General features: G+C 39.2%; 2 protein-coding genes across 3 annotated transcripts in view; both read left to right on the top strand.

The window, feature by feature from the left end:
- The window catches only part of pbxip1b (pre-B-cell leukemia homeobox interacting protein 1b), a 39611-nt gene extending 35724 nt beyond the window's left edge, over positions 1-3887 (top strand). For both annotated transcript variants that reach the window (XM_060921465.1, XM_060921466.1), the window contains one exon: positions 90-3887. In XM_060921465.1, the coding sequence (XP_060777448.1) occupies positions 90-1402 (1313 nt within the window). In that variant the 3' untranslated portion in view covers positions 1403-3887. The remainder of the gene's footprint in view (positions 1-89) is intronic.
- Positions 3888-4267: 380 nt separating this feature from the next.
- On the top strand, positions 4268-25332 carry LOC132886604 (toll-like receptor 13). Its single transcript, XM_060921464.1, has 4 exons — positions 4268-6915; positions 7393-7601; positions 15693-15801; positions 25174-25332. The coding sequence occupies exons 1-4, from the start codon at positions 4378-4380 to the stop codon at positions 25183-25185; spliced, it is 2868 nt and encodes a 955-aa protein (XP_060777447.1). The 5' UTR covers positions 4268-4377; the 3' UTR covers positions 25186-25332.
- Positions 25333-26019: the final 687 nt, after the last annotated feature.

Genomic DNA, 26019 nt, shown 5'->3' on the forward strand with positions numbered 1-26019 from the left:
GTACAAAACCTAAGCATCTGCAGATTTAATTAACGTTCAATATGGTTTGTTTGCCTTGTTCACCGATCGACATTCATTCTGTTTTTTAGTGAATGTGCAAGCGATGACTCCCTCTGCTGGACATGAAGAGCTACCTGTTAGTCAGGAGAGGAAAGGGAGAAAGGATAAAAAAGCTTGGGATAAAGAAAAGAAGGAGAAAGACCCTAGGACAGAAGAGAAGGAATGGAAGAAGGAGAAAAATATAAAGGTAGATGAGCAAGATGGCAAGGGGAAAAGAACAAAGGATCATAAAGAGTGGGAGAAAGAAGACGGCAAGCAAGGGAAGGGCAAGGGAGAAGGGAAACGTGGGCAAAAAGACCATAAACAAGGTGATGCCCAAAGATGGAAGCTTGATGGTGAAAAAAGAGAGCTTAAGGAAAGGAGTGGGAAAAGAGAGTGGAAGGAAGATAAAAAGTGGGAAAAGGAGAAACCTGGAGAATTTGTTGACAAAAGGGGGGAGAAAAGAGAGAAAGGAAAAGAAGATAAAGAATGGAAGCAAAAAAGTGAGCAAAAAGACTGGAAGGAAGAGAAAGAATGGAAAAAGGGTAAGCAAGCTATTCGGCATGACAAAGAAAGGAAAGAGAAAAGTGAAAAACAGAAGGATTGGAAAGAGAGAAAGGAATGGGGTGATGAAAGAGAAAAAGGAGCATCGGGTGATGAAAAATACAGTGATAAAAGCCAAAAGGAGAAAACTAGGAAAGACAAGAAAGATCATCACAACAGAAACAGTGAAAGAAAAGAAAGGGAGGGGAAGCATTGGAGTGGGAAAGAGAAAGACAAACCTAAAAGTGGAGAGAGAACAGAAGGACGGAAAGATAAAAATTACAAAGACAAGAACCATAAAAAAGAGGAAAAGTTGAGCAGAAAAGGCAAACATGAGGCATCGCACCATTCCTACAGTGACCAAAAACACAGCAGAGACCATGTGCACGTCAACTACTGGGCTGAACAAAGGGCAAAGATCCGTCACTATTATGGGTCAACAGAAGGGTGCGCTGATGTGACAGCTTGTGCACACGCAGAGGGCCTCACTCCTGTTTCTCAACGAGATTTTGAGGCATTCTTCTCGGGCTATTTAACAAAACTCCTAGGAGACGAGGACCAAACTTCCAGAAAAGAGGAACTGAGCAAGCTGATTGGTGAGTTCTTCACTGACGGAATTTTCATCCATGACCAGATACCGTTCAGCGAGTTTGTGGAGGACGTGGAGGACATTTTAGAAGACCTGGCAGATGGAGATGATGATGATGATGATGAGATGGAGGGATTTGCAGCAGAGGCAATGGAGAAATTTGTGCTTCGAGAGAAAGAGGGGAATGAAGAGAAAAGGGGGGGAAGTGGAAGGAAAAGGGTAAAGGGGTAATGTTGGAGAGAGGATCTTTAATAAAATGTGTCATGTGTAGTTCTTTCTCTGAAGCGTAAAGTGAATCATTTGTAATATGAGGGTTCAACATTTACATGCACCTGGGTGGTTCAAAACAAGGAAATCTAAGCACTGCTACTGTACAACTGTTTCCGGCTGTAAGTGTGAGGTCACAGAACCCATAATGTCATGATACCAGCTATGTGGTTCGTAACTGATGACATTAGTTTTACAAGCAAAGAGGGCAACTGTGCTTGCTGCCGTGTGTGTGTGAGAGAGAGGGAAAAAATGAGGCACTTCCTGTTATTAACTGAGCGGTCAAATAGTTTGATGTGGGTTGTGGTGTATGTGTGTGTGTGTGTGTGTGTTAAGATTTTAGCATGTTATTGCCCTTAAGCAGTTGCAAACAAAAGGTTGCTTTACTGTTGCTTCATAGATTGTACACTATATGGCTAAAAGGTTCACACTTCAACATAACACCCATACGTGCTTGTTGAACATCTCATTCCAGATTTAGTCCCCCTTTGGTGGTGTTAAAGTGCATATTCTGGACCAATTTTGTGTGTGGTTTTTTTTTTTTTTTTATATGAAAGTATGTCCCTTTACACACTCATCCAGAAGGGTAATTTTGCACAAGGCCATCTGTCTACAGCAGAAAAAAAAAAAAAATAACAAAACGCGTCTGAAAAAATCCCAAGGGAGTCTGGAGCCAGATTCGTGATGTTATCTGTGGAAGCGCCAGCAGGCTGCGTGAGCTTTTACACGGTTTAAGTGCACAGCCTGTGTAGACCAAGCACTCCCATTTCTCTCTCATTTGTCCGGTCTTTTGGAAAACGATGAGTACTAATCCCATCATGATTGGTGTTGCTACACCCTCCTACGAGACATCTGTTAACCATTTTAATAATTACGTGATAACGTTGAAGAAATTTGCAGAAAACCACCAGGTCGTTTTCTCATAAACAAACCAGTGCTGACGTAGGATTCAGAGGGAGGCGTCCCGCATGCGACGTCACGAAAATCAATGTTTGGCATGCCAAGTTTTTTCAGAGGCAGACCAATTCGCCTCAAATGGCTTGATTTCAACTGAATCTTTCTGGTATTGCACAAGGTAAAAAAAAAAAAATTGCAGAGAATGCAGAACGTTACAGATATTTGACCAAAGTTTAATATAAAATAGGAGAATTACATTGATCTTACTCCTGAATTTACCCGTGATATGCACTTTAACCTCCACTCATTCAGCCACATTAGTAAGGTTGGCCACTGATGTCTGTTGAGGAGGCCTGGGATACAGTCAGTGTTCCACTCCATCTCAAAGGTGTTCAGTGGAGTTGATGTCAGGGCTCTGTGCAGGCCACTGTGCAGTTCTTTCATACCAACCTTGGCAAACCATGTCTTCATGGCCCTCGCTTTGTGCACAGGGGTGTCGTCATGCTGTAACACGTTTGGGCCCCTTAGTTCCAGTGAAGTGAAATGAAATTGTAATGCGACAGCATACAAAGATCTTCTATACAATTGGGTGCTTCGAACTTTATGGCAACAATTTGGGGAAGAGTCACGTAGGGGTGTGATGGTCCGGTGTCCACATACTTTTGGCCATATAGTTTGTATTTATCCGTACACAGGGTTGGGGTGTAAGAGTATTTGAATGTAGAATTTTAAGAAGTCAGATTCTTTTTTTTAATTTTATTTTATTTTATTGGCTGCATGTGGTTTTTGTCCTAGCAGTGCTAAGATTTCTTCAGAATGTACTATAATTCCTGTGACGGACCACGTTTCCAATTTTGGTACCTGTGTTTTTTGCTTATTTATTAATTTTGTTTCTGTAGGAGTTTTTAGCTTTTGTGTTGTTTTAAAGTTTGAGACTTGTTGAGAAAGTAAATAATTTGTATTATTAGACACAACCAGTTCATATGTTATAGGGTAGACTTGCACTGTCTGTCAACAGACCATTTTACTCATTTTGTGTATTGCACTTTTCACATTATGGCTTGTTTACAGATTAAACAAATTGTCACTGGTACAACGTTTAAAATATTTGTCCACATGTATGACCCATCTTGCATTCTGAAGCTATACAAAAGTGTATGAAGATTTTAATTTGAAATGTCTTGCGTTGAAAATTACTAATAAGACGTGCACAAGTCTATGTAAAACTGGCACAGATCTGAATGAGAAATTGCATTTTAGTGCATATAGTTAACCTGTTCATAGTACTGTTTAGGTACTTGCATTATGCAATAAGTTAATAAGAACAATGAGTACTATGGATAATGCTAAAATGCCTGTGCTTGGGAATAGAATCAGGGAATAGAACAAATCATCATTATTGCAGTTATCTCTTGAGGAAATCAAACAAAACCGCTATTTTAAAATGGCGATGTGCTGTTTTTCAGTTCCACTTACTCTGTGGTCTTACTGAATGATAACGTGTGCAAGTTTCAGTTCTCATATTTCACTAATAAAGCTAAATTTACCCAAACTGTTTGTGTGTCATCAAACAAAGAAAAATGCAAAAAGAAAAATGAAAATGTAAAAGAAAATACAGTTGGGAACAAGTTCGTTGAAACTCGAATAAGTAGGTTTTTAAAGGACGCAGGTTTCTGTTAAGAACCTGAAATACCCCTGTAGTACCAGACACCTCTCAGTCCAAACGTATTTTCTTTCACCACTATTGTCTTATTGTCCCCTTGATTTTAGTAAACTGCTGCATGGGTGCTGCATTAACACGCTTCATTTCCTTCCTCAAATGCAGACCTCATCTCATCTCATTATCTCTAGCCGCTTTATCCTGTTCTACAGGGTCGCAGGCAAGCAACATGATTTAAATAAAACTGAAGTGTGAGAGGGGGAGTCCAGCCAATCCTCAGAGTCTTTAAACAAGCGTTCAGTCTAAAATCTAATGCCATCACAAGGATAAAATATTGCTCTGAATAAATCAGGGAAACTAGGAAAACTGTTTTGTTCCAAATATGGGTATGTATAAACCAGCAACAGTGTGTTCATCTTTGTGTCAATGCTTGAGATTTATTCTGTATTTTAGTATGTCTAGTGTTATCACTGCTCTCATTAGTAAGCGCTGCATGACTTTTGATGAGCATCTCCTCAATGACATTGGCACTTTTTGCCAATATCAACCTGGTCATGGTCCCTATGGTGAATGTAAAGTCTTAGACTTCCAAAAGGATCTCTTGGAGCTTGAGACAGGAATCAGATCTCTTTGCATTTACAGTGATACTGCAGTGATTCAAGCCAGTGCTTTCTCACACCTTGCAACCTTGGAACGTCTGCAAATACATGGATCCAATCTCAGAAAAGTTCAGCCTGGTGCTTTTTTTGGCCTTGTCAACCTAAAATACCTGTATGTTATTTTCAATTCCTCTCATTGCAACAATGTTGTCTTGGACACTCCTGTGTTTGATGGATTGGATCATCTAGAGGAACTAACCTTAAAAGGATTTCAATTGTCTAACATTCCCAATACCACATTTGTGCATCTGGTCAGTTTAGTTAAACTGTCTTTGGACACTGTTTGTGTGGAGGAACTTGGTGAGGTTTTATGCAAAGTTCCAACAGAAATGTCCCACTTGAAACACCTAGAGGTGATTAACAGTGGCATGACTTCCATCAGAAACAGAGGCTGTTCGTCATGGCCTTTAGCTGTACTTGCAGGAATACAGGTTTTAGATCTTGGTCAAAACTCTATTAAAATAATTGATGCAAACTCTCTGGCAGTGTTTCAGAACCTTTCAAGTTTCTCTTTAGGTTTTTGTGGTGTATGGCTGGGAGAAATTTGGGAGTCTGGAGTTGAGAAAGTGAGCAACATTACGTTGTCTGGAACTATATTACAAAAATATTATACAAATTGCAAAGACATGTGCCAGCTAGTTTCTAACTTGGATCTCCACTCTCTCAAGCTATCCTATATACTGTTAGATTCACTGTCAATGGAAGATTTAAAAGATTGTGGAAAAGAACTTACAGTGCTTGGTATATATAATTCAAAAGTCCAGCAGCTGGACCCAGCATTTTGGAGACACGTAACAGGAATACAGACAATGGATTTGGTCAACATGGCATTAACTGAAGCTTCATTCTGTGCTACTGCCAATGGGACTGTTTGGAATGTAACTACTCTGAATCTAATGTGTAACCAGCTAACAGTAGTCAAAACACACCAGTTTGTTTGCACCCCTCTACTCGAGCAACTCCTACTTAATGAAAATGCAATTACAACTCTAGAACCTGAAGCATTCAGTGGTCTGCATCATCTTAAAGTTCTCAAACTTAACTCAAACAAGATCAAAATGCTCGCTACCAATGACTTTCAGTCTCTTTGGTCTCTGGAAGTCCTGCTCATTGATGAAAATGTGATTGAGAGCATTAAGGATGGGACATTTAGAAACCAGAAGGAGCTGCGTGAACTTGCCTTTGGAAGGTTGGAGTATGTATATGTGTTAAATCTGAACCTCTTGTTTTATGGCTTTCCAAAGAACATACAGCGCCTCAGAATTGATGCATATGTTGGGACTGATATTACTTTTGGAAATCTTGGAAGCCCCAAAGGAAGCTTCATATTTGAACTAAATGGATTCGAGCTCAAAATCGGAGAGAACTATCGTCCTTTTTTGGAATCTGTCCGAGAGCTTAAGCTGACTGGACGCTCATTTTATATGAAGAACTACTTCTTTGTTCCTTATTTTTCGCATCTAGAATCTTTAGAGTTTACAGCTGATCCTGAGAAGTTGTTCATCGATTACACGGGAATCAACAATTTGCATTATCTCAAGCGTCTCAAACTCATCAACCTTAATTTCTCAAACCACACCAATCCTGCTATGACCTTTTGGAATCTAAAACGGCTGCAGATCCTTGTACTCCATAACTGCCGTCTGAATTTCCTGACAAAGATGATGTTCAGAGATCTGCACTCACTGGAACTGTTGCATCTCCACAGTGACAACATGTTAAGCTTACAGGATGGGATGTTTGATGCCTTGCCAGTTCTGAGAGCTGTGGTGCTTAACAGAGTGATCTTTCAATGTGACTGTGAGACTGGCTGGTTCCTAGAATGGGCACAGAGCACGCGAGCACAGGTGATCAATTTGCAGCAGCAGCAATGTGTCTGGCATTACCAGAAACTGAATTTATTGTCCACCATGGAAAAGTTATGTCAGACAGATGTGCAGTACCTGTGCTATTTAGGCACTGTCAACATTGTCGGTCTGCTGCTGTTGGGTGCTCTTGGCTATCGTTTTGCTTACTGGCCTTGCGTAGTCTTCATCTTCCGACTTCGAGGATATATGGAGAGGAAGTTTGGTAAAGGTTGCTGGAGGAGAAGGCAAAGGCACAGAGGGGATGCACTAGAAGCTGAAGAAGACATGAAATACGATGCATTTGTGTCATTCAGTAGCCGTGATGAAGCTTGGGTCCTGGAGGAGTTGGCTCCCAGGTTGGAGGAACAAGGCCAACCCAGGTTGCGACTCTGCTTGCACAACAGAGACTTTGAGGTAAGACTCGTATGTGCTAAATAAATATTAAACCAATAAGAGTAGTTATTATATATTTGGGGAAAGTACCCTAAATGGTAACAAGTGAAGCTTCATGGTAAATTATGAGCTGCTTTTTCTTACAGTGGCTGAACTGGCACTGGTGTTAATTAGGATGCCATAATAGTTCAAACAGCCATCTTATGAGTTGGGTGTAAAATAAATAAATAAATGGTTTTGTAAGAATACTTTAGACATACTTTTAAACCAGCTATGACAACTATAACTATAAATACACTGAAAATAAAGGATTCAATCTGTCCAATACAAAATATTCAGTGCATTTATGTATTTAGATTCCAGTATATTGAGCTGCACATTAGTACAATAGTAGTGGAGTTAAATCGTGCCAATTTTTGTTTTTAAAACTTGTGGTTTATTTTTTTAATTTTATTTATATACTGTGTGTGTGTGTGTTGTATATAATTTTGTTTTTAGGTGGGGAAGGGAATTGTCGATAACATAGCAGAGAGTATCTACAGCAGCCGACGCACAGTTTGTGTGCTTAGTCGTCAGTATCTGCGAAGTGATTGGTGCAGCTTTGAGATGCGAGTAGCAACACACCGACTGCTTGAAGAACAGAAACATCGGCTCATTCTTATCTTTCTTGAGCACATCTCCCCCTTTGAGCTCAGCACTTATCACCGGTAAAACAAATGCTGGAAAGACGACAACTTTTGAAAGTAACATGATCATTTAAGGAATTACGGTTTTCTTAGCAAGAGCAAGTAAACACATCAGTAGTTTTGTGTTCTATTAAAATTACATTCTATGCTTTATACTTTTACATTACCACATCAACAGTGGTGCTTGAAAGTTTGTGAACCCTTTAGAATTTTCTATATTTCTGCATAAATATGACCTAAATCATCATCAGATTGTCACACAAGTCCTAAAAGTAGATAAAGAGAACCCAGTTAAACAAATGAGACAAAAATATTATACTTGGTCATTTATTTATTGAGGAAAATGATCCAGTATTACATATCTGTGAGTGGCAAAAGTATGTGAACCTCTAGGATTAGCAGTTAATTTGAAGGTGAAATTAGAGTCAGGTGTGAGTGAGCACCCTGTTTTACAGCCCCGATTCCAAAAATGTTGGGACAAAGTACAAATTGTAAATAAAAACGGAATGCAATAATTTACAAATCTCAAAAACTGATATTGTATTCACAATAGAACATAGACAACATATCAAATGTCGAAAGTGAGGCATTTAGAAATTTCATGCCAAATATTGGCTCATTTGAAATTTCATGACAGCAACACATCTCAAAAAAGTTGGGACAGGGGCAATAAGAGGCTGGAAAAGTTAAAGGTACAAAAAAGGAACAGCTGGAGGACCAAATTGCAACTCATTAGGTCAGTTGGCAATAGGTCATTAACATGACTGGGTATAAAAAGAGCATCTTGGAGTGGCAGCGGCTCTCAGAAGTAAAGATGGGAAAAGGATCACCAATCCCCCTAATTCTGTGCTGACAAATAGTGGAGCAATATCAGAAAGGAGTTCGACAGTGTAAAATTGCAAAGAGTTTGAACATATCATCATCTACAGTGCATAATATCATCAAAAGATTCAGAGAATCTGGAAGAATCTCTGTGCGTAAGGGTCAAGGCCGGAAAACCATACTGGGTGCCCATGGTCTTTGGGCCCTTAGACGGCATTGCATGACATACAGGCATGCTTCTGTATTGGAAATCACAAAATGGGCTCAGGAATATTTCCAGAGAACATTATCTGTGAACACAATTCGCCGTGCCATCTGCCTTTGCCAGCTAAAACTCTATAGTTCAAAGAAGAAGCCGTATCTAAACATGATCCAGAAGCGCAGATGTCTTCTCTGGGCCAAGGCTCATTTAAAATGGACTGTGGCAAAGTGGAAAACTGTTCTGTGGTCAGACGAATCAAAATTTGAAGTTCTTTATGGAAATCAGAGACGCCGTGTCATTTGGACTAAAGAGGAGAAGGACAACCCAAGTTGTTATCAGCGCTCAGTTCAGAAGCCTGCATCTCTGATGGTATGGGGTTGCATTAGTGCGTGTGGCATGGGCAGCTTACACATCTGGAAAGACACCATCAATGCTGAAAGGTATATCCAGGTTCTAGAGCAACATATGCTCCCATCCAGACGACGTCTCTTTCAGGGAAGACCTTGCATTTTCCAACATGACAATGCCAAACCACATACTGCATCAATTACAGTATCATGGCTGCGTAGAAGAAGGGTCCGGGTACTGAACTGGCCAGCCTGCAGTCCAGATCTTTCACCCATAGAAAACATTTGGTGCATCATAAAACGGAAGATACGACAAAAAAGACCTAAGACAGTTGAGCGACTAGAATCCTACATTAGACAAGAATGGGTTAACATTCCTATCCCTAAACTTGAGCAACTTGTTTCCTCAGTCCCCAGACGTTTACAGACTGTTGTAAAGAGAAAAGGGGATGTCTGACAGTGGTAAACATGGCCTTGTCCCAACTTTTTTGAGATGTGGTGTTGTCATGAAATTTAAAATCACCTACTCTTTCTCTTTAAATGATACATTTTCTCAATTTAAACATTTGATATGTCACCTATGTTCTATTCTGAATAAAATGTGGAATTTTGAAACTTCCATATCACTGCATTCTGTTTTTGTTTACAATTTATACTTTGTCCTAACTTTTTTGGAATCAGGGCTGTATTTAAAGAACTGGGATCTATCAAAGTCTGATCTTCACAACACATGTTTGTGGAAGTGTAAGAAGATTTCTGAGGACCTCAGAAAAAGCACTGTTGATGCTCATCAGGCTGGAAAACGTTACAAAACCATCTCTAAAGAGTTTGGACTCCACCAATCCACAGTCAGACAGATTGTGTACAAATGGAGGAAATTCAAGACCATTGTTACCCTCCCCAGGAGTGGTCAACCAACAAAAATCACTCCAAGAGCAAGGCGTGTAATAGTTGGTGAGGTCACAAAGGACCCCAGGGTAACTTCTAAGCAACTGAAGGCCTCTCTCACATTGGCTAATGTTAATGTTCATGAGTCCACCATCAGGAGAACACTGAACAACAATGGCGTGCATGGCAGGATTGCAAGGAGAAAGCCACTGCTCTCCAAAAAGAACATTGCTACTTGTCTGCAGTTTGCTAAAGATCATGTGGACAAGCCAGAAGGCTATTGGAAAATTTTTTTGTGGACGGATGAGACCAAAATAGAACTTCATCTCATCTCATTATCTCTAGCTGCTTTATCCTTCTACAGGGTCGCAGGCAAGCTGGAGCCTATCCCAGCTGACTACGGGCGAAAGGCGGGGTACACCCTGGACAAGTCGCCAGGTCATCACAGGGCTGACACATAGACACAGACAACCATTCACACTCACATTCACACCTACGGTCAATTTAGAGTCACCAGTTAACCTAACCTGCATGTCTTTGGACTGTGGGGGAAACCGGAGCACCCGGAGGAAACCCACGCGGACACGGGGAGAACATGCAAACTCCGCACAGAAAGGCCCTCGCCGGCCCCGGGGCTCGAACCCAGGACCTTCTTGCTGTGAGGCGACAGCGCTAACCACTACACCACCGTGCCGCCCCCAAAATAGAACTTTTTGGTTTAAATGAGAATTGCTATGTTTGGAGAAAGAAAAACACTGCATTCCAGCATAAGAACCTTATCCCATCTGTGAAACATGGTGGTGATATCATGGTTTGGGCATGTTTTGCTGCATCTGGGTCAGGACGGCTTGCCAACATTGATGGAACAATTAATTCTGAATTATACCAGTGAATTCTAAAGGAAAATGTCAGGATATCTGTCCATGAACTGAATCTCAGGAGAAGGTGGGTCATGCAGCAAGACAACGACTCTAAGCACATAAGTTGTTCTACCAAAGAATGGTTAAAGAAGAATAAAGTTAATGTTTTGGAATGGCCAAGTCAAAGCCCTGACCTTAATCCAGTTGAAATGTTGTGGAAGGAACTGAAGCGAGCAGTTCATGTGAGGAAACCCACCAACATCCCAGAGTTGAAGCTGTTCTGTATGGAGGAATGGGCTAAAATTCCTTCAAGCCGGTGAGCAGGACTGATCAACAGTTACCGGAAACGGTTAGTTGCAGTTATTGCTGCACAAGGGGGTCACACCAGATCCTGAAAGCAAAGGTTCACATACTTTTGCCACTCACAGATATGTAATATTGGATCATTTTGCTCAATAAATAAATGCCCAAGTATAATATTTTTGTTTCATTTGTTTAACTGGGTTTTCTTTATCTACTTTTAGGACTTGTGTGAAAATCTGATGTTGTTTTAGGTTATATTTATGCAGAAATATAGAAAATTCTAAAGTTCACAAACTTTCGAGCACCACTGTACATTAGTGTTTGCATTTTTAATTTCAGTCTTTACAGATGAAATGTTATCAAAAACTATTTTTTATTTACAGTCATGGGAAAAGGAAAGCACATCTTCCCTCATTTCTAATTTTTTTTTAAGTTATCAGAGCTTAAATAACAATTGTGTGGTCCTCACTTACTTCTATAAACAAATAACCTGTCAACAAAATACATAACATATTTCAATATGTAGTCACTTTTTCCCAAAAAGTAAACCAACATTCAGAAACCAGATGGGAAATAATAAGTACACCCTATAATTCAGTACCATAGAGAACCACCTTTAGCAACTTGAAATAAACATTCTCTGTAGGAGTTTTTGTGGTGATGCACTGTGTTTGGTTTTTGCCAAACATGGCAATGTGCATGATGACTAAACATCTCCATCTTGATCTCATCATTTCAAAGGATATTGTTCCAGAACATTTGTGGTTTGTTCAGATGCAATTTTGCAAATCTAAGCCATGCTCCATATTCTTGTTTGGAGAAAAAGGCTTTTTCCTAGTCACCCTTCCATGAAAGCCATACTTGTTCAGTCTTTTTCTGATTGTGCTGTCATGAACATAAATATTTAACATGCTCACGGTCACATGATACAGCTCCTGGGTTTTTCCTTTATATCTTTGAGAATTAAACTGTCTGACCTTGGACTGAATTTGAAATTTCAAATAGTTTGGAGGTGGCCTTATAACCCTTCCCAGATTGATAAGCAGCAACAATTGCTTCTCTTAGGTCATGGCTGATATCCTTTCTTCTTGGTATGATATACAGTGGTGCTTGAAAGTTTGTGAACCCTTTAGAATTTTCTATATTTCTGCATAAATATGGCCTAAAGCATCATCAGATTTTCACACAAGTCCTAAAAGTAGATAAAGATAACCCAGTTAAACATATGAGACAAAAAATATTCTACTTGGTCATTTATTTATTGGGGGAAATGATCCAATGTTACATATCTGTGAGTGGCAAAAGTATGTGAACCTTTGCTTTCAGTATCTGCTGTGACCCCCTTGTGCAGCAATAACTGCAACTAAACGTTTCTGGTAACTGTTGATCAGTCCTGCACACCGGCTTGGAGGAATTTTAGCCCACTCCTCCATACAGAACATCTGTTTCACAGATGGGATAAGGTTCTTATGCTGGAATGCAGTGTTTTCCTTTCTCCAAACATAATGCTTCTCATTTAAACCAAAATGTTTTATTTTGGTCTCATCTGTCCACAAACCATTTTTCCAATAGCCTAATGGCTTGTTCAAGTGATCTTTAGCAAACTGCAGAAAAGCAGCAATGCTCTTTTTGGAGAGCAGTGGCTTTCTCCTTGCAGCCCTGCCATGCACACCATTGTTGTTCAGTGTTCTCCTGATGGTGGAGTCATGAACATTAACATTAGCCAATGTGAGCGAGGCCTTCAGTTGCTTAGAAGTTACCCTGGGGTCCTTTGTGACCTCACCGACTATTACACGCCTTGCTCTTGGAGTGATCTGTGTTGGTCAACCACTCCTGGGGAGGGTAACAATGGTCTTGAATTTCCTCCATTTGTACACAATCTGTCTGACTATGGATTGGTGGAGTCCAAACTCTAGAGATGGTTTTGTAACCTTTTCCAGCCTGATGAGCATCAACAACGCTTTTTCTGAGGTCCTCAGAAATCTCCTTTGTTCGTGCCATGATCCACTTCCACAAACGTGTGGTGAAGATCAGACTTTGATAGATCCCTGTTCTTTAAATAAAACAGGGTGCCCACTCACACCTGATTGTCATACCATTGATTGAAAACACCTGACTCTAATTTCACCTTCAAATTAACTGCTAATCCTAGAGGTTCACATACTTTTGCCACTCACAGACATGTAATATTGGATCATTTTCCTCAATAAATAAATGACCAAGTATAATATTTTGTCTCATTTGTTTAACTGGGTTCTCTTTATCTACTTTTAGGACTTGTGTGACAATCTGATGATGTTTTAGGTCATATTTATGCAGAAATATAGAAAATTCTCAAGGGTTCACAAACTTTCAAGCACCACTGTAGACACCCATCTGAGTGCTCCAGAATGCCAAACTGTCAAAAGTTCTGCTTTTATAGATGTAGTCGCGCTTCTTGATGATTAACTAATCTTGTGCATTTCATTAATAATACCTGACTGCCAATTACTCTCTTAATGATTTTGTGGTGACTATAGCTCAAACAAACCAGTGGTATTGTTATGCTTTTGCTGCTTTGGGACACTGCAACTCAGTGCAAAGTTTCAACTCCCCACCATTACGTGAGGATTCACTGAATGGTTTGAACAGTGATATAAATCTTTTCATCTGACTTTCATGATAACCAGATTTCAGTCCAGTGGAACACCTCAAGGAAATGTCTTGTGTAAAAATAGGATACATCTTTCAAAAACTGTTCCGTATATTTATAGTATCTGTGCCGATGCACATTGAAGCCATTTTGGTGGCTTGATGTGGCCCAAAACATTAAGGTAATCCTTTAATTTGTATAAATCACTTATGAAAATCAAGCTGAGGAAAAGAAGTGACACGAAAGCAAGTGATAAATTAAAGCTACAGGTACTTTAGGTATAAAATCTTTTGTAAATTTTGAGTTGTGTTCACATGCGTCTGTAAGCCATGTCTTAAAACCAGTTATTGAAGCTGAATTTTAAAATACTGTTTTGTTGAGGGGAGATCATTAGTACTAGCAGCACTCTTACCAGATTAATTACTTACTTTTTGGTTTGTTTGTTTTAGTGAACTTTTTGCAAATACAGCAGTTCAGTACTATAAGATCTACAGTATCACTTTTGGGACATGTAGTCAAACTAAAGCTGTTTTTACATGGGCACTTGTGCCAGAACAAGTTGTTCCTGGAACCTGCCTGTTTTAAACATGATTTGTTCTGGAACAATTTGACACTGTTGGGAGCAACTTGCTCCACTTTACAAAGTGGTGCCACTTGTTTCCGAACATCTTGGTTCGGACGCAACTTGTTCAACTTGTCCCGCTTACCATGTAAGCACAATTGGTGACAAGTAGAAGGGCTTATGTGTGCATGCAGGTCATTTATCATCTGGACAAGACCGCTTCATGGCAAATTCAGTGGTCGGTTCTTCTCAGGTACTTTCCTTGTCAATCTTCTCCACCTTTAAATAATGGAGTCAAGAGATTCCCAAGCCAATTGTAGTGATAACTGCACTAAAGGAGAAATTCTTACCCTCATCCAGTTGTGGGGAGATGCAGATACCCAGTTGGATTTGGAGAAATCAGGCCCCAATGAACTGATTTGCCACAGAATCACTGAGTGTTTAAACAGAAACGGGCAGCAAGAGGACAATAAAGCAAGCTAAAAACAAGCTTCTGTTCAGTGATTTGTGCATGCATGCATTTGTGTTTACCTGTCTAACCTCCAGTTTGCAAGCGATAGAGTAAGCGTGTAAACACGAAGGAAAGTGGGCGCAACTTGTTCCCACTGCCCGTGTAAAAACAGCTTCAGATGTTCTACAATAACTAATTGAGAAGTCTTAGAAATGTATATGAAAAGCTTTAGTTGTCCTGAAGGAACACAACACTGCAAGAATTTTACATTTCTCCACATATGACAAGACACCTAATCTTTCTAGGGTTGTAACTGGTCATGCTTGAGAGGTCATATCTAGCATGTGAGAATGTAATCAGTATTGAAATCACTAAAGAAAATTCTTAAATAATTTAAAAAAGGTTAGGATTTCAGTGGATCTAAAATCTATCCTAGGACCAGTGAGTGCAAGGCAAGGATGCACCCTGGAACAGCTGCCAGTTCTAAATGAATGAATAAACGCTTTTTCCTGCTATGTATTGACTATACTGTGAAGTTCATTGAGTACACTAACCTCTCTAACAAGAAAAGGCCAAATTTGAAGCACCCAGCTGTATATGGCATTATCTTAAAGCTGTCAACACATGGCTAAAAAGATAGATAAGAACTACAGATAAAACTTCATGCTGAGTCATAGCATGAAGTTTTATCTGTTTATCTGGAAGCTTGAGTAATCCAATCACGTCACCAAAGCTAAGAAAGGCTTGGCTTTCAAAGAGGGCGTCCCAACTGCAAAGTTAGATAACTACTATGTGTATGAAAAGCTTCTAATGACCAAGGACCTATCTCCTATTAAAAAAAAAAAGTAGAAAATGATCATTCACTTTGCAAGGCAGTAATATTTGTGAATTCTTCTCTAAAAGAATGATTCAAGCTTGTAATAATTTAAGAGCATTTAAAATTTGCAGGTTATCAGACAAAGCTTTTTTTTTAAAAAGTACACCAGTTGATTGAAAAGTAACACAGCTTTTTTTTTTTATTATTATTATTTTTTTTAATAAATAGCTTGGCCAAGCTGGTGAAATCCCACACATATGTGGACTGGCCACAGGAAGAAGGGGAGAGGATACACTTCTGGGAACGTCTGAGAAGAAGCATTGCTTATGGAGAGATGGTGAGGCACTCTCACAGACATTTCTCTGGTGTACTCTTGCAATACACAGTCAGTAGTATGATAAACATTGGTGCTAGTTTTTAGCACTCCCCTTGTAGAAGTTCAAAATGAAACAATTAAAAATGGCTAGCTTACATTTTAAACGGAATCAGACAGATAAAAGTTATAAAAGTAGATCAAAGTAAAGCATTTTTCTCAAATGCCAAAATACCGCTTTTTATATTTATATACAGTGCTCAGCGTAAATGAGTACACCCCCTTTGAAAAGTAACATTTTAAACAATATCTCAATGAACACAAACAATTTCCAAAATGTTGACAAGACAAAGTTTAATATAACATCTGTTTAACTTACAACTCCGATTCCAAAAAAGTTGGGACAAAGTACAAATTGTAAATAAAAACGGAATGCAATGAGGTGGAAGTTTCAAAATTCCATATTTTATGGATGCTGGATGGAGAGTGATGCTCAACTTGTCTCTTCAGAATTCCCCATAGGTGTTCGATTGGGTTCAGATCAGGAGACATACTTGGCCACTGAATCACTTTCACACTGTTCTTCTTCAGAAATCCAACAGTGGCCTTAGATGTGTGCTTAGTCATGTTGGAAAAGTGCACGATGACCAAGGGCACGGAGTGATGATAGCATCTTCTCTTTCAGTATAGAGCAATACATCTGTGAATTCATGATGCCATCAATGAAATGCAGCTCCCCGACACCAGCAGCACTCATGCAGCCCCACATAAGGACACTGCCACCACCATGTTTCACTGTAGGCACCATGCATTTTTCTTTGTATTCCTCACCTTTGCGACGCCATACAGTTTTGAAGCCATCAGTTCCAAAAACATTTATCTTGGTCTCATCGCTCCCAGAGTATAGAGTCCTAGTAGTCTTCATCTTTGTCAGCATGGGCCCTGGCAAACTCTAGGCGGGCTTTTTTGTGCCTGGGCTTTAGGAGAGGCTTCTTTTGTGGACGGCATCCATGCATGCCATTCCTCTGCAGTGTATGCCATATTGTGTCATGGGAAATAGTCTCCCCAGTTTGGCTTTCTACTTCTTTAGATAACTGCAGTGAACTTGCATGCCGATTTTCTTCAGCCCTTCTCATCAGAAGACGCTCCTGTCAAGGCATTAACTTCCGTGGACAACCTGGACGTCTCTGTGAGATGGTTGCAGTTCCATCTTTCTTAAATTTTTGTACCACTTTTGCTACAGTATTCTGACTGATAAGTAAAGCTTTGCTGATCTTGTAGCCTTCATCTTTGTGGTGTAAAGAAATATTTTCTTTGGGGAATTCTGAAGAGACAAGTTGAGCATCACTCTCCATCCAGCATCCAGTCACTAAAAGAGGTCATTGTTGAAGAATGGAAAAAGATTGATGTTGCAAAAGGTCGCCAACTTGTTAATTCCATGCCTAGAAGACTTGGTGCTGTCATTAAAAATCATGGAGGCCATACAAAGTACTAGATGTAGTAGTTTTTGTTGTGGGGATGTACTCATTTTTGCACCACCCTAATTTGAGTAAAACTGAAAAAATGTGTAATCTAAGTTATATTATTAACCTTACTTTCACGTTATAAGTTAAACAGATGTTATATTAAACTTTTGTCTTAACATTTTGGAAATTGTGTTCATTGAGATATTAAAATGTTACTTTTCAAAGGGGGTGTACTCATTTACGCTGAGCACTGTAAGTTGAAAAAAAAATACTAATCTCTTTTCCAGAAAAGTGGGAATATTTTCCAAAATGCAATAAAGACAAAAATCTGTTTTGTTAATTTTACTTGAACCTTTATTTAATTTACAAAAGTGCAAAGAAAAGATTTTCAATAGTTTTACTAACCAACTTAATTGTATTTTGTAAATATAAAAAAGTTAGAATTTGATGCCTGAAACACATTCAAAAAAACTTGGGACAGAGGCATTATTACCATTGTATTACATCACCTTTCCTTTTAATAATAATTTTTAATCGTATGAGAACTGAGGATACTAATTGGATTTTTTTGTCATTCTTGCTTGATACAAGACTTCAGCTGCTCAACAGTCTGTGGTCGCCATTGTCTGATTTTCCTCTTCATGATGCACCATACATTCACAATAGGAGATAGATCTGGACTGGCAGCAAGCCAGTCAAGTACAAGCACTCTGTGTCTATGAAGCCACGTTGTTGTAGCCCGTGCAGAATGAGGCCTGGCATTTTCTTGCTCAAATAAGCATGGACTTCCTAGGAAGACACGTTGCCTTGACAAATGTCTTTCTAAAATCCCAATATGTGTCCCAATATATCAATGATACCTTCACACACAACTCTCCCATGCTGTAGGCACTGATGCCCCTGTACCATCACAAGCTTTTGCACCTTTCTCTGATAACAAACTGGATGGTCGTGTTCATCTTTGGCATTGAGAATTCAAAGTCCAGTTTTCCTGAAAACAAGCTGAAATGTGGGCTCATCTGACCACAGCACATATTTCCACTATTTTTGGTCCATCTAAGATGAGTTTGGGCCCCAAGAAATCTGCAGCATTTCTGCATAGAATTGATGAATGGCTTTCTCCTTGTGTAATACAGTTTCAGGTTTCATTTCTGGATGCAGCGGCAGACTGTGTTAAGTGACAACAGTTTTCCGAAGTACTCCCAAGCCCATGTGGCTATATTTATCACATTAGCATGACAGTTTCTCAGGCAGTGTTGTTTGAGGGCTCGAAGGTCATGCACATTCAAGTGGTTTTCAATCTTACCCTTTATGCACTGAAATGTTTCCAAATTCCCTTAATCTTTTCATAATGTTACAGACTGTAGATTTTGAAAGACCTAAAATCTTGCATTGCGAAATGTTCTTTTTGAATTGACTGACTAACAAGTCTCTCCCATGGCGGAACAACTGCACACAAGGCCCCGGGGCAAAACACCAATCAGGGCCCCACATGGTGAAATTGCAAACAAACAAATTAGAAGGTTTGCGGCATATACAGTGCCTTGAAAAAGTATTCATACCCCTTGAACTTTTTCACATTTTTCCACCTTACAACCACAAACTTAAAAGTTTTTTATTGAGATTTTATGTGATAGACCAACACAGAGTAGCACATAATTGTGAAGTGAAATGAAAATGATAAATGGTCTTCAAAATTTTAAACAAATAAAAATCTGAAAAATGTGGTGTGCATTAGTATTCAGCCCCCTGTACTCTGATACCTCTAAATACAATCTAGTGCAAGCAATTGCCTTCAGAAGTCATCTAATTAGCTAATAGAGTCCTACTGTGTGTAATTTACTCTCAGCATAAATACACTTGTTCTGTGAAGGCCTCAGTGGTTTGTTAGAGAACACTGAAGAACAAACAGCGTCATGAAGACCAAAGAACTCACCAGACAGGTCAGGGATAAAGTTCTGGAGAAGTTTAAAGCAGGGATAGGTTATAAAAAAATATCCCAAGCTCTGAACATCTCAAGAAGCACTGGTCAATCCATCATTCAAAAATGGAAAAAGTATGGTACAACTGCAAACCCACCAAGACATGGCTGTCCACCTAAACTGACAGAGCGAGCAAGGAGAGCACTGGTCAGAGAAGCAGCCAAGAGGCCCATGATCACTCTGGAGGAGCTGCAGAAATCCACAGCTCAGGTGGGAGAATCTGTGCACAGGACAACTATAAGTCGTACACTCCACAAATCTGGCCTTTTTGGAAGAGTGGCAAGAAGAAAGCCGTTGTTGAAAGACAGGCATAAGAAGTCCCGTTTGCCAGAAACCATGTAAGGGACACAGCAAACATGTGGAAGAAGGTTCTTTGGTCAGATGAGACCAAAGTTGAACTTTTTGGCCTAAATGCAAAGCGCTATGTGTGGCAGAAAACTAACACTGCTCATCACCCTGCACACACCATCCCCACTGTGAAACATGGTGGTGGCAGCATCATGCTATGGGGATGCTTTTCTTCAGCAGGGACAGGGAAGCTGGTCAGAGTTGATGGGAAGATGGATGGAGCTAAATACAGGGCAATCCTGGAAGAAAACCTGTTGGAGGCTGCAAAAGACTTGAGACTGGGAAGGAGATTCACTCCGCCCCTGAGTCTCTCTCAAATTTCAGCACAAAGGAGCAAGCCACAACCCATCTTTGTTTGCAAAGACTGAACCTTTGATTCATGCTCCTTTTATTCCCAGTCATGATACCAGTTAACCTGCTTATTATGCAATCCTCTAAAATGGTGTTCCATGAATATCCTATCAACTTTTCAGTCTTATTTTGCCTCTGTCCCAACTTTTTTGAGTGTTGCAGGCATCAAATTCTAACTTTGTTTATATTTACAAAATACAATTAATTTGGTCAGTAAAACTGTTGAAAATCTTTGTACTTTTGTCAGTTAAATAAAGGGTCACCTGAATTAACAAATCACAGATTTTTGTTTTTTAATTGCATGTTGGAAAATATCCCAAATTTTCAGGAAATCGGGTGAGTATATTTATTATCAGGTTTAAGTTTTGTGAAATATCCTCCTTCCAAGTCCCTGTAAGTGAGGTTATTATAGAAATTATAACATATTAGAATGAATGTATGTAAACGTATTTAAAAACATGAGTGTGTCTGAAATGTTACTCATTGTTAATTTCTTGTTTATAGAACTTTTGTTTAAAAAAAAAAAAATCACACTCACGATCATGCTGTTGTACTGAATACCAGTATGACCTGCTGCTGATGTTCGGTACAACAGCACTCGTGTATACAATAGTGCTTAAGTATAAAATGTATAAAAATTTTATTAAACCTTATTTTGTAAAAAGAACTAGTGCTTAAATGTTATAGGATACACAGTATATGGGCAGGAGTACAGGTCTTGGTTCTACATGAAAGGTTCAAATAAACAAATGATCTTGCCCATACAATTTTGCTAATGTAAACTAAGGCCAATATTTTCTAAATGGCTTACTTAAACTACTTTAAAAATGACTTGTATTACCAGTCAAAAGCTTGGACACACCTTCTAATTCAATGTTTTTTCCATCCATCCATCCATCCATCATCTGTAACTGCTTATCCTGTACAGGGTTGCGGGCAAGCTGGAGCCTATCCCAGCTGACTATGGGTAAGAGGTGGGGTACACCCTGGACAAGTCACCAGGTCATCACAGGGCTGACACATAGAGACAAACAACCATTCACACTTGCGGTCAATTTAGAACCACCAATTAGCCTAACCTGCATGTCTTTGGACTGTGGGGGAAACCAGAGCACCCAGAGGAAAGATAAGAAGACCTGTATTATTTCACAATGGGGAAATTTCCTGTTTGCAGCAGCACAGTAGATAGCAGCAGAAGAGGACATATCAAACCCATGTAGACATGGGGAGAACATGCAAACTCCACACAGAAAGGCCCCCATCGGCCACTAGGCTCAAACCCAGAACTTTCTTGCTGTGCTACACCACCATGCTGCCCCATGTTTTTTCTTTATTTTTGTTAATTAAAAGACAATTCATGTCTTAAAGTAATGATGGACTTGTTTCTCTTTACTTAGTTGAGTGCTTCTTGACATAATATGGATTACTACAGTTGTGGAATAGGGCTATTTACTGCATTTTTATTATTTACTATTTTCTGTTTGATCTTAAAGGCAAGAAATTGCACTAATTCACTTTTGATGAGGCACCTGTTAATTGAAAAGCATTCCAGGTGACTACCTCATGAAGCTGGTTAAGATAATGCCAATAGTGTGTAAAGTGTCATCAAAGTAAACGCTGGCTACTTTTGAAGAATTTAAATTATGAAACATATTTTGGTTTTTTAACACTATTTTGTTTACCACGTAATTCCATTTCTGTTCCATATGTTATTTCATAGTTTTGATATCTTCAGTATTGTTCTACAATGTAGAAAATAGTCACAATACAGAAAAACATATGAATGAGTAGGGGTGTCCAAACTTTTGACTGGTACTGGATTTTGTTAATTAAACAATATTGCATGAGTAAGGCTGTGGTTATATTAAATATTGGCATGGCTGTTATTAGGCCATAGGCATGAGCCCACATGGTGAGTGCTGTAGGTAATCACATGACTGCAAGTGTGATATTGCTTTTATACAACAGTTCTACAAACAAGAAGTTAATATTGAGTCAGTGACATTTCAAACACAATATGGCCAAATGTTTTTCTTACTTTTTTCTCCACTAGTGGAAATAGATCCCAAAGAAGCCACATTCATTTTATATAGGGTGACCAGATTTCCCTAGTCTGAAACCGGGACACTTTTGCGCACGACCATGCTCGTGCATGCACACCTTTTTTTTACGTAAACGTGACACTCAGAGAGGTGCTCTTATCATTTTGTTGAAGCTCACATTTATCAACATCTCACATGAAATAAAGCAAACAGGCATTTTGTTATCTAGTAGCATGGTGGTATACAGATCAGTTAAATTATGGTCAGACAACAGATTTTGTAATGGCTGAGAATAGGCCAGGCTATGTCCATAGGCCAAATTTAAACTGATTTATTTCACCTGTTTGTGAGAACACCAAGAAGAATGCATATGCACATGTAGGCTATATCTCTAAAATTGTATGCACTATAGCATGAACTTAAAAAGTAGATATGTGACCTGAACATAGCCTAGGTCAGAATCAACCTTACTAACCATTCCCCACAACTGAATGAATAAAGCAAGAAGATGTGTACAAAAGTGAACACTTTAATGGAAGGTGCAACAAGCTGTTCAACACAGCAATATGGCCAAACTGTCAGAATGGTATGTTAAACAGAAACAAAAAAGAGACAAGTGATTTGAGAATATATACTACGGAAGCCGAGAGAGGCCCTTCATATAATCCTTTTTTTTATTCACCTTGTTATCCCGAGATAACGACATAATTAATTCAGGATCTCGAGAAAACAACACAACTAATTCGAGATCTCGAGAAAACAAAACCGTTATTCCGAGATCTCGAGAAAACAAAATTATTCCGTGATCTCGAGTAAACAGCTGAGAAATGGTTCATTCAGGTGCGCCAAGAGACTTGTGATATGCTGACTTTGGGGCTATTTCTCATTCTGTATAGACGCAACTTTGGTCATTAGAATGTCTGGAATAATCGATCACCTAATAAGGCAATATTTTGATCAGGGGTTGACACAGGGAGAGATTGCATTAAGTCTTTTAATAAGGGATAATTTAAAAAATTAGTCCGCGGCACCTCCGCAGAAGACTGGCCCGGCTTCGTCTCTACCGACGGAGATACACTCAGTACGTTTACATGCACATCCAAATCGAGCTGCTGTCGGTAATCGAGCAAAGGGTCCCAGCAGGGGTGCTAGAGAAATCCAATCCTACATGCACACAAGGAAATCGAGCTATTGTGTGAGGTACATTGTGCACCCGAGCCACAGGTGGCGCTACACGCCCCATCGTGTTGGTACACTTCCGGTTGTCATCATGAAGAAGAGCTATTCAAGAGCAGTGTTGCCAGATATTGCTGATGTTTTCCATCCCAAAATACGTTCAAAACCTGCCAAAATACACTTGAAAAGGCCCAACTGAGCAGGAAACTGCCCAATCTGGCAACACTGTTCAAGAGTATAAACAAAGTTATCAGTTCCGTGTTCACAAGAAGAGTGTTTGTAGTTTGTATGTATGAACAGAAGTGTTCCTAATAAAATGGCCACTAAGTTGAAGTTGATCTGTAATGGTGAACATATTAACTGTTAGCCTGCTAACATGCTAATAACTGACCAACTAATTGGAAATGGGTGCGTACATGCCCAGACACAAGTGTTCCTAATAAAGTGGCAGCTAAGGTGAAGTGTCATGCCGACCGAGGCTGATTTTTTTTTTTCGACCGAGGCTGTTGTGTTTCCCGCTTGTGGTCTCGTCACTCGTCACTTCCGGAAGGGGCAATGCTGAAGTAAGTAGCTCGACTACGTAGCTCGATAGGGTATACACGCACTAAGTAGCTCGGCAAAAGTCGCATAATCTAGGTCGTGTAGCTCGATTACAAGAAATCAAGTTCGGTTCAATTTCAGCCTAGCTAAGGTGTTTCCATGCCATTTAGAACTTCGATTTCAGTCGAGCAACGGCAGAAATTCGATTTTCTCTATGTGCATGTAAACGCACTCAGTGATCCAGCTGAGATCATGAAATAATTGTTTTGTTTTCTCGAGATCACGGAATAACGGTTTTATTTTCTCAAGATCTCAAATTAGTTGTGTTGTTTCCTCGAGATCCTGAATTAATTAGGTCGTTATCTTGGGATAACAAGGTGAATAAAAAAAGATTATATGAAGGGCCTCTCTCAGCACTAAAGGAGGAGAGGGGTGACAGCCCGAGGAAAGCCCCCACAGGAGCGCACAGCATTTGCAACACAGGCTACCCAACTCAGTACAAGAACAAAGCACTTACAGTGTGTGCAGTAGGCTTCGTGCGCATTGTTCTGCACCTCTCGGAGGAAGGGGTAGGTGCCCTGTAAATCTTTGGAAAAGGTACATTTTCTTTTCGGCATAATTGCTGCGGCATTACTGCTGCTGGCTGCTAGACAAAGAACATTCGCGCCAGTTAATGTTTTATTTTATTGTTGCATGGCAACATGTTCTGTTGTCTGGAATAATGTGGCTAAATAACCACCCATGCCACAGGGCCAGGGGGCAGTAACCAGGAAAGTTTGCGATTCCTGTCAATTCATCAAAATAGTAAATGCAGGCATTTCTCCGCTAATGATTCCCACGCTGCTCAGTCGCAAACGTCGCGAGTGGCGAAAACCGGGACATATCCGTGTCCCGACAGACTTTTATCGGGACTCGGGACACACAACCCCAAATCGGGACTGTCCCGGTAAAACCGGGACGTCTGGTCACCCTAATTTTATAGCATGCTGGCTAGCTGCCTAGCTAGCTCACACAGATTTGTACCTTCCTGCTAAAGGTGCTTCTGGTAAAATTGACTTCCCTTCTTTTTCATGTTCATCTGATGAGCGTTCATATTTTAAGTCAAAAGTTATATTCCCGAAAAATATATTTGTCATGTTTGCTGATGATCTCGCTAAATCTACTCCAGTAATCGTTTTGAACTAGGAAGTAGAAGGTGTGGTGAATACAGACAAGCTGAGTGATGCAGTGAAACTTTCCAGTGTGGTTATAGGAAATATAAGCACTGTAGGAATGCCACTAGCCCAATCAAATTAGTGGACCAGAACTAACTGTTATATGATCAGCAATAATGCATAAAATGAGTACTATAAGACATGACTGTCCTCAAAAAGTAGCGAGTCAAGGATAAGAGACAATAATAATAAAAACTGGGACTTGGAGAGAGAAATATATCTGTAGATTATTTTATCTGGTGTGCTTAATAAGTCTTTCTTCCTTTTTCTTTTCCAGGATGCTCCATAGGAACAACATGTACCACCATAAAGGACTACTGTAAATGTTGTCCCTTAGATTTGGATGATGTATGCAGAAAAATGATAATAGTTTCAATGTTTGTATATACAATCATAGAAAAATGCAAAGTTAATTTGTGTTCCCCCCTTTAAAGCATCAGGTTATTATTTGTTTATTTTTGAAATAATATTATTCAGTATTCATCATTATACATAGACAGTACATTCATTAACTAGAAACAAAAACAGGTTTAATTGACATTGATGTCACTTTCAGTTAATTATATTTTTCCCCTAAACTTCATTTCTAATGTTTGTAATTTGATAATAACTTTAAACAATGTAACGTAATGATCAGACAAAGCACTGACTAATTTTCCTGTCCTAAATAAGGAATTTGTGTGTATATATTACTGTGTGTGTATATATATATATATATATATATATATATATATATATATATATATATATATATATATATAACCTAAATAAAAACAATGTGAAGGTTTGCAAATAATGGAAACCCTATATTTCATTGAAAATAGTAAAAGACAACATATCAAATGTTGAAACTGAGAAATTTTGTTGTTTTTTGAAAAATAGATGCTCATTTTGAATTTGATGTCTGAAACATGTTTAAAAAAAGTTGGGACAGGGGCAAAACAAAAGACTGAAAAAAGTTGTGTAATACTAATTTTTTTTTTAATTTAAAAAAAAAAAACCCACCAAACACTAATTTGGTTAATTGGCAACAGGTCAGTAAAATGATTGGGTATAAAAAGAGCATCCCGGAGAGGGCCGAGTCTCTCAGAAGTAAAGATGGGGAGGGGTTCACTGCTCTGTG

The sequence above is a fragment of the Neoarius graeffei genome, chromosome 5, assembly GCF_027579695.1.
Source record: "Neoarius graeffei isolate fNeoGra1 chromosome 5, fNeoGra1.pri, whole genome shotgun sequence".
In the NCBI taxonomy this organism is placed as follows: Eukaryota; Metazoa; Chordata; class Actinopteri; order Siluriformes; family Ariidae; genus Neoarius; species Neoarius graeffei.